This window comes from Arvicanthis niloticus, chromosome 1 (assembly GCF_011762505.2).
Source record: "Arvicanthis niloticus isolate mArvNil1 chromosome 1, mArvNil1.pat.X, whole genome shotgun sequence".
Lineage (NCBI taxonomy): Eukaryota > Metazoa > Chordata > Mammalia > Rodentia > Muridae > Arvicanthis > Arvicanthis niloticus.
This window is the reverse complement of record NC_047658.1, coordinates 94319046-94336627: the sequence shown is the minus strand read 5'-3', so window position 1 is coordinate 94336627 and position 17582 is coordinate 94319046. Positions and strand designations below refer to the sequence as shown.

At 47.3% G+C, this 17582-nt stretch overlaps 1 protein-coding gene and 1 non-coding gene across 4 annotated transcripts; both read left to right on the top strand.

Annotated features, from left to right (window-relative positions):
* Positions 1–1207: 1207 nt before the first annotated feature.
* On the top strand, positions 1208–3937 carry Cd2bp2 (CD2 cytoplasmic tail binding protein 2). 3 transcript variants are annotated; one of them, XM_034518656.2, is made up of 7 exons: positions 1208–1342; positions 1842–1942; positions 2149–2284; positions 2404–2561; positions 2664–3099; positions 3181–3284; positions 3360–3937. In XM_034518656.2, the coding sequence occupies exons 2-7, from the start codon at positions 1865–1867 to the stop codon at positions 3468–3470; spliced, it is 1023 nt and encodes a 340-aa protein (XP_034374547.1). In that variant the 5' UTR covers positions 1208–1342; positions 1842–1864; the 3' UTR covers positions 3471–3937. The 3 variants fall into 3 exon arrangements, with proteins under 3 accessions (XP_034374547.1, XP_034374533.1, XP_034374539.1); XM_034518642.2 differs by having other exon boundaries at positions 1209–1342; positions 3178–3284; XM_034518648.2 differs by having other exon boundaries at positions 1210–1342; positions 1836–1942; positions 3178–3284.
* Positions 3938–16890: 12953 nt separating this feature from the next.
* Trnak-cuu (transfer RNA lysine (anticodon CUU)) lies at positions 16891–16963 on the top strand. The gene has a single exon. It is a non-coding gene; the product is annotated as a tRNA-Lys (tRNA).
* Positions 16964–17582: the final 619 nt, after the last annotated feature.

Sequence of the window (17582 nt, the reverse complement as noted above, 5' to 3'; positions counted from 1 at the left end):
TTAGATTGGGCTGGATTCTTGGTCAACAGCTTGGTGCAATTCCTGGTACTGGGCTTCTAGGGTAGACTAGCTGCCTTCGGTTCATCCCAGAAGGTGCACACAACCAAATGACCCAGCTCTTGTTTTCTGTGGCTAGCTTTTTGCCACACCCCCTCTACTCTGGGTCACGATGATAGCTGCATGGACTTCTGTGGCCATAAAGCAGAGCTCCACTTGGCAGTTCTTCAGCAGGATGAGGATCAGAGTGTGTGGTCTCCAGGGAGAAGAGAAAATTCTCCCCAGATAAACCAGCAGTGCTGAGAGCTGGTGATTTTTCTGGGTCCTGTCTGTATCAAGATGCTCTCCTGGTGTAGGACCTGTGTTCTGTACTCACAGAAGAAACTAAGGTCATACTTTCATTGAAGTTTCATAGTAATTCAAAATGGGAGAAAACCCTGGAGAAGGGTGTAGTCCATCTGGCCGCCTTCTTCCAGCTTTAGTAAGATCACCTGAGCTACTAGCCCGAGGGTGGGGGCGGAGTGGAGGTGTTCAGGTTTGAGTTGTTCCCAGAGCTCCAGATCTAAGCCTCACTATTCAGGAAGATTTCACCTGACCCCACCTTGGCAGTTTACTAAGTGGTCGGGTAGGCTTCCTCTTGTAACTGATTCAACAGCTTTTTGGGGCCTACCTGAGAACAGGGCACGATGCCGGTGCCACCTCCTGTGGTTGTCCCATTACAGAAGCTAAGAATTAAGAGAGGAATAGACATGGCACAAATGACTTCCTGGGTTCTATAAGGGCTTTGACTCAGGGAGAAAAGCAAGATTTTTTTTTTTAAATAGACGGTCTCATGTTGTATCCCAGACTGGCGACAATACCCGTTTCAATTTCCCGAATGTTGGGATTGCGTTAAGCTCGGAAACCCGAGTTTCTACTGAATGAATGCCATCGGTCGTACAGAACCCCGTCCATAAATGCAAACTGAAACCCAAAGCCCCTGTTCGGCCTGTGTCTCTCCATCCAGGCCTTGGGAACCTCTTTTAGCAAACAGGACGCCACGTCCTCACTGTAGCCTCCATTGAAGAGGAATAATAAAGCATATCCCGCCATCCTCACGTCCCGTGAGGCAAGTACGGAGTTACGCGAGTCTTTGCAAGTCTTACGTCACTTCCTGCGGCGAGTCCGCTTTGGCAAAAGGTATACTTCCGCCCGTTCTGCCAGTCTTTTGGATAGAAGTGAAGCCACTTCCGGGCCCTATGGCAGCCTTCAGAGTCTTTTTCCGGGTGGTGGAGGCGGGTGCCCCGGATGTAATACCGGCGAAAGCACCTTTCCTTTTCTTCCCCGCACGACCCTGGCTTCCTAGGTGAGTCCCGGCGGGTAAGATTGATTAAATGCTTGTGGGTTTGCTTCGCCTCTAGTTTGTACGCCGAGTTGGACAAGGCCGAGCAGGTCGCTATGTGGAATTTGGGGTTCGAGGCTACTAGGGCGCCAGCTCTTGGGTTCGACCGGCCTCTGAGGGCACTCCGGTGGCAAAGGTGGTTGAGCTCCGTAGCTCTGGACTGGTAGTGGGGGTGATGACGTAGGGGGAACCTGGTTTGTTTTTTTTTTTTTTTTCCCGCCCTTTAGGTGGGAGTACCCACAGGGTCCACGCGGGGGCGGAGATCTCCACATAGCTTCCCTTCAGGGCCTCTGAATTGCCAAACCAATTCCGGACGTCGTTCCGGCTAGTTCATCTTTCAGATGCTTTAGTAATCCGTCCTCTCTCACATTTACCAGGAAAAATGTTTGTGGAGCCTGTACGTTCTCGCGGTCCTCTCTCCTGACCTAATTTCCTCACTTGATATTTTTTTCCCGAGGTCCAGCTGGAGGAAATCTACTGTCAGTCATGCCAAAGAGGAAAGTAACTTTTCAGGGCGTTGGAGATGAGGATGATGAAGATGAAATCAGTGTTCCCAAAAAGAAGGTGAGGTGGCCAGATTCCTAAGTTCTGTAGAGGACTGGGGAAGGAGAGGGAGAAGTCTGATAGGGGGAAAGCCGGGAAGCCAAGGGAGGGTTAGCTTTTCCAGGTGCACTGGCTTTTGGAAGGATTCCAGTTTGTGTACAGATCCTGGAATATTTGGGAAACTAGCCAGTAGCCTGCGTTTCTCATTTGCTTCACCCTTCTCACAGCTGGTGAACCCTGTGGCTGAAGCAGGTGGTCCTGGGAGCCGATTCAAAGGCAAACACTCTTTAGACAGTGATGAAGAGGATGATGATGAGGAGGGGTCCAGCAAATATGATATCCTGGCCTCGGAGGATGTAGAAGGTGAGCTATTTCCAAAGCATTAGCTGTGTTGGACAGACAAGTCTTAAGTATGGAGCTGGGAGGTGTGTTGTTTCTTTTTTTGCAAGTCTAGCAATGCCTGCCCCCTGTCTTTGGTGCAGGTCAGGAAGCAGCTACTCTCCCTAGTGAGGGGGGTGTGAGGATCACACCCTTCAACCTTCAGGAAGAGATGGAGGAAGGCCACTTTGATGCTGATGGCAACTACTTCCTGAACCAGGATGCACAGATCCGAGACAGCTGGCTGGACAACATTGACTGGGTGTGGCCCAGGAACTGTCCTGGCTGAGGCCTGGGAATGCTTGTGCTGGGCCTGGGCTCTGGTGGAAGTTTGTAAGCAATGATAAGTATCTTTCCCTTCTAGGTGAGGATCAAGGAACGGCCACCTGATAAGCAACAGGTTTCAGACTCAGAGGAGGAAGGCAGCCTGGGCCAGACTCCAATGAGTGCCCAGGCGCTCCTGGAGGGACTATTGGAGTTGTTATTGCCAAGAGAGACAGTGGCTGGGGCTCTTAGGAGGCTGGGGGCCCGAGGAGGAGGCAAAGGCAACAACAGGGGGACTGGCCGGCCCAATTCCCCCCAGCGTCTAGACCGGCTGTCTGGGTTAGCTGATCAAATGGTGGCTCAAGGCAACCTTGGTGTATATCAGGAAACAAGGGAACGGTTGGCTATGCGACTGAAGAGTTTGGGGTGTCGGACCCAGGGATCCCATGACCCCACACCTCCACCCTCCCTCGACATGTTTGCTGAGGAAGTAGCAGAGGAGGAACTGGAAACCCCAACCGATACCCATAGAGAAGGTAAGTTTGGAGGGCACGGGAGGGGCAGTGTGGGCAGGAGACTGGGTGCTTGAGGTCCAAACGTCTTGATTGATTTAGAAGCAGAGTCAGCAGGAGACGGTCTGATGGATGTGATGTGGGAATATAAATGGGAGAACACGGGGGATGCTGAGCTGTACGGCCCCTTTACCAGTGCCCAGATGCAGGTAAGCCCCTTCCTACCGTGGCTGTCCAGCCCAACTCCTGACATCTTGCCTCAGTTGTGTCCTCTGTTCTTACAGACCTGGGTGACTGAAGGTTACTTCCCGGATGGTGTTTATTGCCGGAAGCTGGACCCTCCAGGCGGTCAGTTCTACAATTCCAAGCGCATTGATTTTGATCTCTACACGTGAGCCCACTAAGGGCCCAGTGTGGCAGTCCCTTCTTTCTTGGACTTGACAGAGGAGGCCCAAGCTGCCCTGGGCAGTAAGGATATTGGAGGCTGCTACAAAGCTGTTGTCTCTTCGCTAATAAAAGCCTTGACTGTGTTGATGGCCAAGAGCCAGGGCTTCTCCAAAGCTCCTTTTGGCTTCACCTGGTAGGTCCTTGAGTGTTTCCTCCCAAGAGACTTCCTCACATGCTTCTCTCTGCAGTTTTTGGAGGCAGAGGTAGGGCCCATCGGGTGTCCTGCGACTTTGCTACTTAGACTTCTACTTTTGTAAAATTCTCTCCTGTCACTTTTCAGTCTCCGTTTCAGGTCCTTGTTCTGTTGATCTTTGGCTTTTAGAATCTCAAATTCTCTGTCCTGGCAGCTCCCTTGTAGCTGGGACATTGGGAAGACTTTGAGATACTGTTGGATTAAACATGGATTCCCTTCTTCTCCCTAGTTTGATTTTTCTGCCCCTCACCCTTGGGCAGTTGTTTGTATAGCTCTTAGGTGAAGTATAAACTTGGTAGCACTTCAGTGTTACTTGGGCCACCATACGACACAGAGGGGAAAGGGCAGTGACTTACTGGAGATCTCACAGTTAGAGCTGGCCCATGGAGCTAATTCCCCTGACCTTTCTTGCCATAAAGCTTTTTCTTGCTTGGCCTTTCAGGCATTGTAGTATACATTTCCTGGGCTCCCGAGTCTTGGGCATAGGGCTCGTGCCTTGAGGAAACAGCTCTGGTCTGGTCCTCTTCCAGGAATCCAGAGTGCAGTGGAGGGCTGTGGGAAGCTGACAGGAACTAACAGTTTTCACCCCACCAGTGCTGCCCTGTGCTCACCTCGTCCATCTACAAGAGGCACCCCAAGAGCTACAAGCTAGCTAGTAGGATCCAGGCTAAGGACTTGGAAAGTAGGGGCTGAGCTCAAGCTTGGTTGCAGGTATTTGCTGCAGAGACCTCCAACAAGTCTAACAATTAGACCTGTTACTGCTATCCTAGATTACGCTTTCTTTGACTTCAAGACACCATTAGTGGTAAGACATCTGACTTAGCGTGTCACTAAGAACCCTCCAGGTATTACTTTGTAAGGTATTACTGGTAAAAGAGGAACTGCTTTCTGAGATACAGCCGTGAAAACCTAGTGTCTTGGGATGAGTAAAATCCAGTCCCTTGGCCTGAGTGATTGTTCACAAGTGTTTGGTGAAATAGACACTGAGGTATTCTCCAGGTTCCTCAGACTTGACTCAAATAAAGCTGATTTCTTCTGAGTGTACTTTCCTGACAACACCAAGGAGGGGCCAGAATATTGATCCCTGAAGAAAGTTTTTGAGATGGCCTGGCTGGCCTGAAACTTACCAGAGATCTGCCTCCCAAGTGTTGAGACTACAGGTGTGCACCATGGCCACCATGACGCTGAGCAAAATGGAGAAATTTTGAGACTGTGAGATTCCTTTTGATTATTGGGATCATTGTAATCATGGGGTCCTCATGCTGGAAAGAACCGACTCCTAACGAGCAGAGGGCTCTGAAAGTTGGAAGAGAGGTGGATGAGTCAGGGTGCAGGTGGCCTGGAGAGACCAACAGGAGAGCAGAAGACAGGTTTTTCCCAGACAAGTGCAGCCCCACGGTGACAGCCCAGTGAAACTCACTTTGGACCTGTACCGGCTAGAATTGTAAGATAATAAATTTGTGTCAAGCTGCTTAAGTTGTAATTTAATAAGGCACCAGTGGAAAGCCCACCTACTCTGGAGAGCCACAGCCACGTTAGAAGCACTGTCGGCTTCACCGTAGCGTTCCTGTGGCCTTCCCATCCAACCTGTCCCAACCCTGCTTGTGTTGGAGATTGGGTATATTCTGGGTGTACAACCATCGACTTTCTAAACACAAAGCCAGTAATTGTTTGGATGGGTTTTTATTGTTTTGAAATAGGGTCTCTCTTAGACCCTTAGACCTTGTCCTGGAATTGATTATATAGCTCAGGCTGGTCTTGAACTTACAGAGATCCATCTGCCTCCCAAGTGCTAGGCAAACTGCTTTCCTCTCCACTCCCTCTCCAATAATAAAAAACTACAATGTTAATTTTTTTTTAAAGTCGGGGGTGGGGTGGTAGATGGGCTGGAGAGATGACTCAGTTTAAGAGCACTGACTGTGGCCGGGCGGTGGTGGCACACGCCTTTAATCCCAGCACTTGGGAGGCAGAGGCAAGCGGATTTCTGAGTTCAAGGCCAGCCTGGTCTACAGAGTGAGTTCCAGAACAGCCAGGGCCACACAAGAGAAACCCTGTCTCGAAAAACAAAAAAAAAAAAAGCACTGACTGCTCTTCCAGAGGTCTTGAGTTCAATTCCCAGCAACCATGTGGTTCACAACCATCTGATCCCCTCTTCTGTCATGCAGGGATACATGCAAATAGAACGCTCATATACATAAATAAATCTTTAAAATGTGGGATGGGGCGGAGAAATGCCAGAGCAGTTAAAAGGGCCCAGGCTTGATTCTCAGCATTTACACATGGGCTCACAATCTAACTCCAGGGGAATTTGAGGCCTAGTTTCAGGCACTAGGTGTCCAGGTGAACAATACAAAGGCAAAGCACCCATACACATTTAGAAATTGTTTTTAATGAGTTTCACATTAGTAGACAAGTCCTTATTCTCCAGCTCTAGTGACCCCTGCTGATGTCCTGTCTCTGGGTGTTTCAGATAAATGGAAACCATACAATGTGATCTCTTCTGTCTGGCTTCTTACACTTAACAGTGTTTTTATGGTCTATCTATGGCTTAGCATGTCACTTTTTTTTTTTAAGATAGGATTTCTGTGTGGCCCAAACTGGCCTAGATAGAGCTTACTGTGTTCCTGCTGGCCTTGAATTTAGAGATCTGCCTACTTCTACCTCCAGAGTTCAGAGATCAAAGGCGTGCACCGCTGCCGCGGTCCAAATATCTTGTTCTTTGTTGTTTACTTACGTTCATTTCCATTCCTCAGCACCTCATATCCAGCCTTACCTCCCACTCACACTAAGTTGAGTGGTTCTTTTTCCCCATTGAGTCCACTTTGTGTTGTCCAGCTCCCACTCTTGGGTGTGCTGTGGAACCCAGGGGGTTGCATCTGCTGGACAAACACTCCAGCACTGAGGAATAGCCCAGCCCAGTTTATGGTTTTGCTTTGTGTGTGTGTGGTAGGGGGAGAGTTTGGGAGAATTCTCGGAAGGCCTTGCATCAAACAACTCCACTGAGCTACGTCCCTAACCTTTAAAAGTAGAAGAAGAAAGTGGCATTGATGTGTGTGTGCACGCACATGTCCTATTTTACATACGGCAGTCAGAACGGGGGGGGGGCAGTTCTCTCCTGTCCTGTGGATCCTGGGATTGATCTCAGCTGGGCAGGCTTGACAGTGAGTGCCTCTACCAACCAAACCTTTTCCCTTTCTTAAACATCTGTTTCTTGGTAATTTCTATAAATTGCTCAGTCTGACCTTGAACGAGTCCTCCTGTCTCAACCCCTTGACTGCTAAGGCTATGAAGTATGCCTCCGCGCCCAGCTGCTGTTTGGGAAGGTCTGTTGTCTGACTCCAGCCCTGCTGCCTTTTTATTTTGTTACTCTTGACTTCACCATGCACCAGCCCCAACACTCTCCCTCCTTTCCCTGCTGTGAGCCTGTAGTGAGGCTGAACCTGGTGCAGACAACTGGGAGAAAGCAGTTAACCGTGGGAGCCCTCCTTCCAGCTGTCAGGAAAGACCAATCAATAGATACTTAACGGGGCTTCCTGGGTGCTCACTCCCTGCTTGGTATCTGGGTGGTTGTTTCTTCCACTGAGTCTATACCACAGACGTGTGATCCAGCCACCTAAACTACCTTCCCCATGGTGTTCTCCACTAGTTAGCCTTAGAGGCAGAGTGCTGAAGACAACAGAAGTGAGCCAGCTTTTTTTTCCTGTCCTGTGGACAGGGGCAGCCCTCTCCTCAAGGAGACTGAAGAGTGAGGATGCCATGGCTTGGTGGTGCATGCCTGAAGTTCAAGGATGTCATCAACTGAAGCTCTTTGGGGCTGTTTAGATGATGGAATACAGAGTCTGAACCCAGAGTCTCTCAGAGGGCACCCGAGGGTGTCTAAGTTAATGTTTTCCTTGGCTGTGATAAAATGCGACCTAAGTCAGGTGGTGGAGGCACCTACCTTTGATCTCCGAGTCCAGGCCAGCCTCGTCTATGGCGTGAGATCCAGGATAGCCAAAAGCATACAGAGAAACACTGTCTCGACCAAAACAACAAAAAGAACAGAAAACCATCATGATCAAAAGCATCATGGGAAGGAAAGAGTTTAGTTCATTGTTAAGCTGGCAGGAGCCAGCTGTCAGAAACTGAAGCAAAGGCCACAGAAGAATGGGGTTTACTGGCCTGCTCAGCTTGCTGTCTGATGGCGCCCAGGACCACCAGCCCAGGGGTGGGATGGCCTGCACTCAGCCCTATAGTCAGCTGAGCCCTTCCCATCAGTCAAGTAAGTGCACTACAGACTTGCTCACAGGCAAATCTACAGAGACTTTAATCAACAGTCCCTTTTCCCAAATGACTTTACATAAAACTAACAACAGCCATTCTTACTTTGGAGTAACCTTGTATCATGGGCAAACTCACAAGAAGGCCTTAAGGTCAAAGCTGTAGGTGACAACATCACATTGAATACATCTGATTTGACTGCTTTTTGTTTTCTGAGAGGTAACAGGAGCCAGGTGTGGCAGGGAGGTTCAGGGTGTTGGGTTCTGCCATGGGCATCTGGGGGACTCATGGGGACAAGGAGTAGAGTGATGTCCAAACGCTGCTAAAATAAACCAAATGGGGTGTGGTGGGGCACCGGTGATTCCAGCACTTCAGGAAAGGAGTCACATAGTCCCCAGGTCAAACAATAGCAGGTGGCAGGTGCTTGTAATCTCAGCACCTTGGCGGTGGAAGCAGGAGGATTGGGAATTCAAATCATTCTTAGTTTACCTAGCAAGTTTAAGGATAGCCTGGGCTACATGAGGTCTGCCTTAACCCCTCAAACAACAAAAACCCAACTAAGCAAAAACAAATGGTTTTGCGCTGCAAGGATGTCTGACTCTGACTCGGGTACCGTTCCTTCCCACATGAAGAGGCCTTAGCCCCACAGCATTCGTCGTCTGCTGCTGGTTTTGGTTTGTGTGTGTGTGTGTGTGTGTGTGTGTGTGTGTGTGTGTGTGTGTGTGTGTAGGAGGTTGTTTGTCTTTTAAGATTTTACCTGTTTTCATGTTTGCTTACATGTATGTGCACTGTGTATGTAGTGTCAGCCCTTGGAGGTCAGAAGAGGGTGTTGGAGCCCTGGAAACTTGGGTTACAGATGTGAGCCGCCTGTGAGTGGGGAGTGAGCCCGGGGCCTTCGAAAGAGAATCGAGTGTTCTTTACTGCTGAGCCAATCTCTCAGGGCCTCAAACTTTCCACCGTTGCGTTTCCTTTTAAGTACTAGTATCTTAGGTGGATGACAGTGTCTGACTCCATCAGATGTCTAGATGAGCCATTCTGCTTTGCTGCTGATCCTAGGTTTCAGGCTGTGGCTGTCTACATGAAGTCAGAGCCAAGCGGAATATCTGGAAATGATACTGAGACCTGAGGAATGTCTCAGGTCTGATTTATAAGCAGGTGTGTGCAGGATGGGAGGTGTTGATGCCCTGGGGAGTATGAAGTCACTTCTGAACTCCCCCTGGAGGCCAGGCTGCCCTTGGTCCTTTGTGGGCTCAAGGCTATGGTGCTAAGCAAGGGCTTCGGCCTCCCCAGGCCACTACCAGTACTTTGGGGCCCTATATACAGTCTGCCTACACTCAGCTAATTCCAGCCACTGCAGGCCTCTCCCTATCAGGTCTCTGTTCTTCAGAGGCTTGTCTGGCCTAGACTGTCTCTAAGGTAAGATGCCAGCTGCCATGCTGCAGGTGCTGGGGCTGTAGAAGCCAGCAGCCTGGGGGATGCCACTGGGGATGTCTTAAGCAGTTTCTGTTTTCCTGTTCTGTTGCTTTGCTCTGGCTTTCCTGTTCCCACCCCCACCTCTGCCGACCTCTGCCTCGAAGTTTGCCATGGCTTCAGGCTCTCCAGCTCCATCAGGCTCTCCAGCTCCAGTGCCCTGCTCTCAGCACATTCATCTCTGCCACTCCGTGCTTGTCAAGTACCTGAGTTTCTCACCCAGTCCGCACTGTTCTTGTTCAGAGTCTCAGCCCGTGGTTTGGCAAGGAAGACTGGGATTGGGGCACCCCTGCGTGCATTAGCCCCAGCTCTTTATTTAATATCTAATTTCTCCGTTTTGTGCTGAGGAAGCAGATGAGACTCAGAACACTGAGGTGAAGCCACAAGCCCGGTGCTCCTCAGCCTGTGAGAGTTAAAAAGCTTAGCCAATCTGCCTGTCCCTGAAGTTCAGTCAGGAGACTCAGTGAATTTCTTTCTTTATATTTTTGCCCATTTTCCAACAATTGTGGTTGGGACTGGTGACATACTTATAATCCTGGCACTCAAATTGACGCAAGAAGGGGCTCATGAGTTCAAGTCTGGACAGGGTGCACTATGAGTTTGAGGCAATCTTGTGCTACGTAGCATGGCCCTGTCTCAAATTAACTATAGGTTTTAGAATTAGATTATCTTCCTCTTACTGAAGTATGAGAGACTGAGCCACCTCAGTCTTAACTGCTGAGCCATCTCTCCAGCCCTCCTTTTTACTTTTTAATTTTATTTTAATTTTATTTTTTATTTTAGTTTTTTGAGACAGGGTCTCCTATGTAGTGTTTGATGTCCTGGAATTTGCTTTAAGATCAGACTGGCCTCGAACCTCACAGAGATCTGCCTGGTTCTGGAGTGCTAGAATTAAAGGCATGTACCACTACCACCCTGCAATTCTTTTCAGTTTTAAAAATCAGTATCTCCTGTTTTGTTTTGTGTCTGTCCCTCTCAGCTGATTTTCTCCTGATTTTCTCCCAGGGCCTTCAGCATACTGAGGCAACAGGCAAGCTATGCCTGCAACCCTGTCTAGTTTTATACAGTCACATGGTGCTTAACAATAGGAGGTGTCAGTTGGCTTGGGAATGGTTCGATGGTTAAGAGCTCTGGCTGATCTTACAGAGGGCCAGAGTTCAATTCCTGCACTCACACGGAGGTCCACAGCCATCTGTAACTTTGGCTCTGGGCACATGTAACCTGGCCTCCCCAGGCAGCAGGCGTATATGTGGAACACAGACATACATTACAGACAAAGCACCCACACACATAAAGTAAAATGCAAAAGAAAAAAAAGAGAGAGTGGGGGGCACCATCTGAGCAACACATTACTAGGTGATTGCTTTCTCTTTTTTGTACAATTGTGCCAACATTGTAGAGTGTTACTGCACACACCTAACTAGTGTCTAACCTATCACACACCCTCCAGTTGGATCCTGTGCTGCAACCCTGTACATGTGAGTGCACTAAATGGCTTGGACAAGTATAAGGATGTGGGGATATTTATCCCTAAACATAGAACAGGACCAGTAAAGAGACCAGGCAAATTACTAGGGAAACATGAATGCTCTCCAGGACACTTTCAGGACAGTCCGAGATGAAGCTCATTCTTCAGGTTGTGTCTCTCCACAGGTGAACTCACCCTCTGCATGGGCGGACCCAGACAAGCTGGTGACAAGACAGTTTCAGTCACAGTCACTCCCTGTGCTTCCCCTCCCCTCCCCCATTTTTTTGGAGACATGGTTTCTCTGTGTAGCTCTGGCTGTCCTGGAACTTGCCCTGTAGACCAGGCTGTCCTCAAACTCAGAAATCCACCTACCTCTATCTCTTAAGTGCTGGATTAAAGGCCTGCAAAACCATGCCTAACATTTGTAACTGTTTTGGGTGGTTGGGTGTTTGTTTGTTTATTTGTTTGTTTCTTTTTGAGACAAGGTTTTCACTAGCTTTGGCTAGCCTGGAACTTGCTGTGTAGACCAGGCTGGCCTCCAACTTACAGATTCACCTGCCTCCTTTTGAGTGCCGAGATTAAAGGTGTAAGTCACCATGCTTGACCTGTCAAGTTTGTTGTTGTTTTAAACTATACTCCTTCGTGCTCAGCCCTGTCCCCAAGTTGTATCCTCAGTCAGTGGCTGCAGAGATGGACCTGGAGGAATCCTTGGATTTCCTACTGACACCTCTGAAGTTCTCTGTTGAGGTCAGCAGGGGGCTCCATTCTCTGTGAATACTCTTGCAGTGTGTGCTAAGACAGATGTGGGGAGAAAGGCAGTCCTGGGAGACTGGCTGTGACCCATGGTAGACTTGTCTGGAGCCCCCTGCCATCGACTCATTTGGGTCCATATGGATGCAGAGCTTTTGCCCCTCCCTCCTGGGGGATGAAGTGTAGGAGTGGACAGTAGACCCTGAAGCCAACTGTGAACTGCCATGTAAATCTAGTCATCCGACTTGCGTCCTCTGAAAGAACAAAAACTCTTAACCATTGAGCCAACTGTTTTGACAGGATTGTTCTGGAAATTTCCCTAGTGATCATGTATGTAGACCTAGTAGTGTGCACTTAGACATATCTGTACACTTTTCATGCACATCTGCTCTGGTGACTTGGAGGGACTGTTATACAAGTGTTACCCTCCTAGTAGTTGTAATGCAGGACCTGCAGAGATGCTTCCTGAGGAAATGGCAGGGTAACTGAAGAAGGGGGATGGATGTAAGGGTTGCTTGGGCCAACAGTTATGCAGCAAGAGCCGTAGACCTATTTCAGTTTCTCTGTTGTTTGAGACATGGCCTGGCTTCCATTACAGGCGAATGTCATCCTGCCAACCTAAATCAGGAAATTCAACCCTTGCTACCACCACCATCACCACTGCACCCACACACACTTTTACCAGTATTACAGATGGAACCCAAGACCTTATTCATGATCTGACCGTAGCAAGGATATTGTCATCTATCAACAAAAAAGTCAGCTGGTCTATTTAGGAATAACAGACATTCCATAGAGTCCCATCAGGAAATATCAATAAACTAAAAACAAAAGAAACAGAGGAAGGTACCAATCAACATTTGTGGTTTACTCTATTCCTCTAATCTCTATATTTCTATCAAACAAATTAAGATTTCTGTTTTTCTTTTCTTTTCTTTCTTTCTCTTTCTTTCTCTTTCTTTCTTTCTTTCTTTCTTTCTTTCTTTCTTTCTTTCTTCCTTTCTTTTTCATAAGGCCCCAGGGCTCCATGAGAACATAAGGATGTGATCTTGTTTCTGAGGAAGATGACAAGAATGAAGGGGTTTTCCATGGTGTCTGTTCTTCCCCCTACACCCCTGTGAACTAGAAAAGTCCTTTGTTCAAGAAGTATTAATAACATAAAATACTAGCATGGAGTTATTTTTTCCCATTTTTTGAGATTACACTACAATTACATCATTTCTCTTTTTTGTTTCCTTTCTCCAAATTCCCCTACATCCTTCCCCTTGGTCTCTTTCAAATGTATGGCCTCTGTTTTCTGTAATTCTTGTTACATAATAGATGTATGTAATAGATATTCCTAAATACATAAATACAGCCTGCTCAGTCTGTACACGTTACTCGTATGTGTGTTTTCAAGGCTGACCATTTGGTACTGGATAACCAGTTGTGGTCTACCCAGGGTAAGGCTGTTCCCGGCTCTTTGCATTCTTACTGTTCTTTGTCTAGGGTGGAGGCCTCATGAGCTCTCCTTCATCCACACTAGCATGTCTGTTGGTGTCCTCCTTGTTCAGGTCAGGCTTAGGCAGCCGTGTTGAGGAGGAAGGCAAAATGACAATGATATCTGAAAAAAAGTCACAAGGAATCAATTTATTAAGTATCCAGTTAACAATGCTGATCACGCCTGTAACTCTGTGCTCACATATACATATACATTTTAAATGAAATTTTCCTACTTGGCTGACAGTGCTCTCCAAGGGCCAAAGACCTTTAATAAAGCCCTCCACCAGGCATGAGAAGCCCTCTATTGTTGTCTAGGCTGTCGATATTGCCCTTGGTTGCCTTCCAGAGATGGAAGGTAAGTCTCTATTGCTGAAGACACAGGTCCCAGAGGTCCTGGGGATCCAATATCCTCTTCTGGCCTCCACAGGACATACTACATATGGGGGATATATTCATACAAACATACAAACCTACACATGAGTAAAAGGATAATAAATTTTTTTAAAAAAATCTGAACTAAGCCTGAGTTTTGAATCCAGGTTCAGCATATTCTAGCTGTATGAACTTAGGTTAGCACTTGGCCGTTAGCTGCCGTCCTTCCTGCTCTTCCTGATACCAGAGTCAGAGCCTCAGCCCACGGTTCTCTTCTCTTCATTCAGCCATAGTCCGTCAGTCAGCCAGTCAGTCAGTCTATCTATCTATCTATCTATCTATCTATCTATCTATCTATCTATCTAACTATTATTTAGAGACAGATTCTTATTATGTGTCCCTGACTGTCTGTAATTTGATGTTTAGACCAGGTTGGCCCCAGATTCCTAGTGTCTGACTCCTGAGTGCTGAGATTAAAGGCATGTGCCACCACACCTGGCAACAACCATCTCCCCAAAGATGCTCCACAATTTTTTTTAAACAGCATTGGTTTCAATTAATTTTTAAAAATCCTGGCAACAATAAACTTTGAACACAAAAGTGCTTTTATGTCCTTAATTAGGCGAGCTTCCCATCTGTCGCCCCACGAATTTTGTCTTTGGTGTAGAACCCTGTGATCCGCACCTGCTCTCGGGGCCTCACACTGTGCTTCCAGCAGGCATGTGGAGTTTAACAGACATTCAAATGAACTGTTTTTTTTTTTTTTCTAATTTACTTTTTTTTTTTTTTTTTAGAATTTTTATTTTATTTTATGTAAGTACACTGTAGCTGTCTTCAGACACCCATATGAGGGCATCAGATCTCATTATGGATGGTTGTGAGCCACCATGTGGTTGCTGGTCATGATTTGAACTCATGACCTCTGGAAGAGCAGTCAGTGCTCTTAACCACTGAGCCATCTCACCAGCCCTCTAATTTACTTTTTACTTTACATTTTTATTTATTTGCAAGATGTGTGTGCACGAGTACAGGCTCAGATTGCCACAGTTTGAGCGCAGAGGTCAGAAGAAAACTTGTAGTAGTTACTTTTCTCCCTCCTCCCTGTGGGTTCTAGGGATTGAACTCAGGCTGTCAAGCTTGGTAGCGGCTCCTTTACCCACGCAACCATCTCAATGAGCTCCTCTTTATCATTGGCTCAGGAACTCTCAGCGATCAGATCACCAAGCTCAGAGCTCACTTATTCAGCTAGGTTGGTTAGTCAACCCCTCCCCCCCCCCCCCCATTCCATATCCTCCCTTCTTGTACACCCCTTTGGGGTTTCCCAGAACATTCTAAGCCTGATTCATTTTAGGGATGAATACCCCATGGCTGGCTTCCTCTCACCGTCAGGGCTCACCTTCTCAGGTCAGCCTGCAGGAAAGAACATTTCCTCTCTGCTCCACTGTTCCACGGAGCCTACAGCATGTTTGTTTAGAATTTGTCTCAGGAGAAGTCAGTTCTAAGAGGACAAGTGAGACGGCACCAACCCAGGTCTAAAAGTTCATCCCACAGGGGGAAAATGTCCATGGGACAGTTGTTGGGGATGTGAGTGAGAATTCTGGGAAGGAATCTGTCTGCAAAGACGACTGACTGCTTAGCGATGCAGTGATTGCAGCTGCATAGCACTGGCTGCGCGCTTCCTGTGGACTTCGGCTGGATTTCCAGCACCATGAGGCCTGGCAGTACATAGCACATTAGTTCCAGGAGATCTGATGCCTCGTGCTGGCCTCCTCAGGCACTGCATGTAAGTGGTACAGGATCATTCAAGCAGGTGAAACACCCATACACATACAATTTGCAGTGTTTGAAAAAAAGTGGTAGCGCATATCTTTAGTTCCAGAACTCAGAAAGAGAGGCAGGTGGATATCTGTGAGTTTGAGCCTGGTCTACATAGTGAGTTCCAATACACACAGGGGCTAGCTACACTGAAAGACTTTGTTTAAAAGAAAATAAAAGTCGCCTCGCGGTGGTGGCGCATGCCTTTAATCCCAGCACTTGGGAGGCAGAGGCAGGCGGATTTCTGAGTTCAAGGCCAGCCTGGTCTACACGGAGAAACCCTGTCTCGAAAAAACCTAAAAATTAAAATAAATAAATAAATAAATAAATAAATAAATAAGGAAGGGCTACAGCAAGGCGGAGAGACAGAATCTTTAGCCCTTAAACAGTGACCTTTGCCCAACTCTATCGGAACTAACACCCTGTGACTAATAGATACAAACCTTGGGAATCTATTAACTCTGCAGACCACTAACTTCCACTGACCCAAAAGCTAATAATGTCATCAGATCACATATTGGCTTCTTCCATCTTGCTGTAACCGCCTTTCTGGTGTTTCCACCCATGCATTTTAAGCTTGCCTGGATTTGACTTTCTCTGACATGTTACTATAAATGTCATGAATCTGCTTCCATTGGGGACATGGGACCTGAGGTAATCTAGCCCCATGTTCTTAGGCCTCACTCACTCACTCACTCACTCACTCACTCAAATGCATGTCACCTACTCTCCTCCAGGTGAGAACTATGATTTTTTTCTTCTTCTGGAGACACGAAGAAAACTTTCTTCCAGTGGCCAGGGGCTGCTGAAGAGCTTGTCTTACAGATCTGGAGTCCCAGAGGCAGGCCTCAGGAGTGGCAGGCAGGCAGGAAAAGGGGAGGTTCTTCATGCTCTTTCTGGGGTTAGGTGGAGGAGTTCCAGTCAGGAGGAATGCAGCCTTCCAATCCTCTGATGGTCTGGAGGTCCAGCCATGCAGCTGGTAAGTGTCTTCTCCCTTGAAGGGCGAAGAGAGCAGACACATACTGGGCAAGTCTCAGTCAAGTTCCAGACAGGACACTGCTCAGGGATCAATAGGTCTAAAGCTGGAGAGAATCTGACCTAAAGGTAGAGGCAACAAAAGACACAGGCCTGATACTTAGTCAGAGAGGCCAAGTCTGTTCATCTCTTCCACTTCACAGCAAGAAAGCATTTCTTTGAATCCTTGAAGACCGACCTAGGCAACTGTTGGCACCACAGTCCACACAGCAGAGATGTTCACTACAACAAAGCTAATAAGAGGCTGATTATGTGTTGCCTGGCTCTGAGATGTCCAAAATTAGTACTTAAAGATTACTTTTAGACTTGTTTAGCTTATTTTTATATGTGTGGGAGCTTTGCCTGAATCTTCATATATGCACTGCATGCATGACTGGTATTTGTTGAGGTCAGAAGAGGATGTCAGATGCCTTGAAACTGGAGTTACCGATGGTTGTGAGCCACCATGTGGGTGTTGGAACTTGAACCAGGGTCTTCTACAAGAGCAGTGGTTACAATAAGATGGGAGAAGCTTTTACACTGAGCCTGGCTAGTTCAGTTGGTAGAGCTTGAGACTCTTAATCTCAGGGTCATGGGTTCAAGCCCGATGTTGGGTGCCATTTATAAAGTTTGGTCTGGTTCTTCCAGCCCCATGCTCCCAGAAATAAGACTCAGATTCAAAATATATTTACAAATACCTTGGTGATATAACTAGGCTCTTCTCTGACTAGATCATAACTTAAAATAACCCAGTTATTTTAACCTACATTCTGCCACATGGCTGGTTACCTGTGCTCAGGCACCATGTGTCTGTCTCATCACATTTTCTTGGCCAAATCTTCTGTGCCTGGCTCTGTCCAAGAATTTTTTCTGCCTCCCAGAGGTCTTACCTTCTACCTTTTTCTAGAGGCCATAGGTTTTGGGTTTTTTTTTTTAAAGTTTTTTTTTTTTCAATTTCTATTATGTATATGAGTACACTGTAACTGTCTTCAGACAAACCAGAAGAGTGTATCAGATTCCATTACAGATAGTTGTGAGCCACCATGAGAATTGAACTCAGCACCTCTGGAAGAGCAGTCAGTGCCCTTAACTGCTAAGCCATCTCTCCATCCCCCAACCATAGGTTTTTTTTAATTGACAGGTGATGCATCCGTACAATATACAAAGTACTTTCTCCACATCATCCCTCCTGGTCTCCTATCCCCCAATTAGTGATTTTTTAAGTCATCTGAAACA

What these genes read in the sequence shown, in the direction of transcription:
- Cd2bp2 (XM_034518642.2), top strand. Translation starts at nt 1,865, where the DNA reads ATGCCAAAGAGGAAAGTAACTTTTCAGGGCGTTGGAGATGAGGATGAT. An exon ending in GGCTGGACAACATTGACTGG is followed by an intron (nt 2,562 to 2,663) that starts GTGTGGCCCAGG and finishes TTTCCCTTCTAG; the next exon opens with GTGAGGATCAAGGAACGGCC. An exon ending in TTACCAGTGCCCAGATGCAG is followed by an intron (nt 3,285 to 3,359) that starts GTAAGCCCCTTC and finishes CTGTTCTTACAG; the next exon opens with ACCTGGGTGACTGAAGGTTA.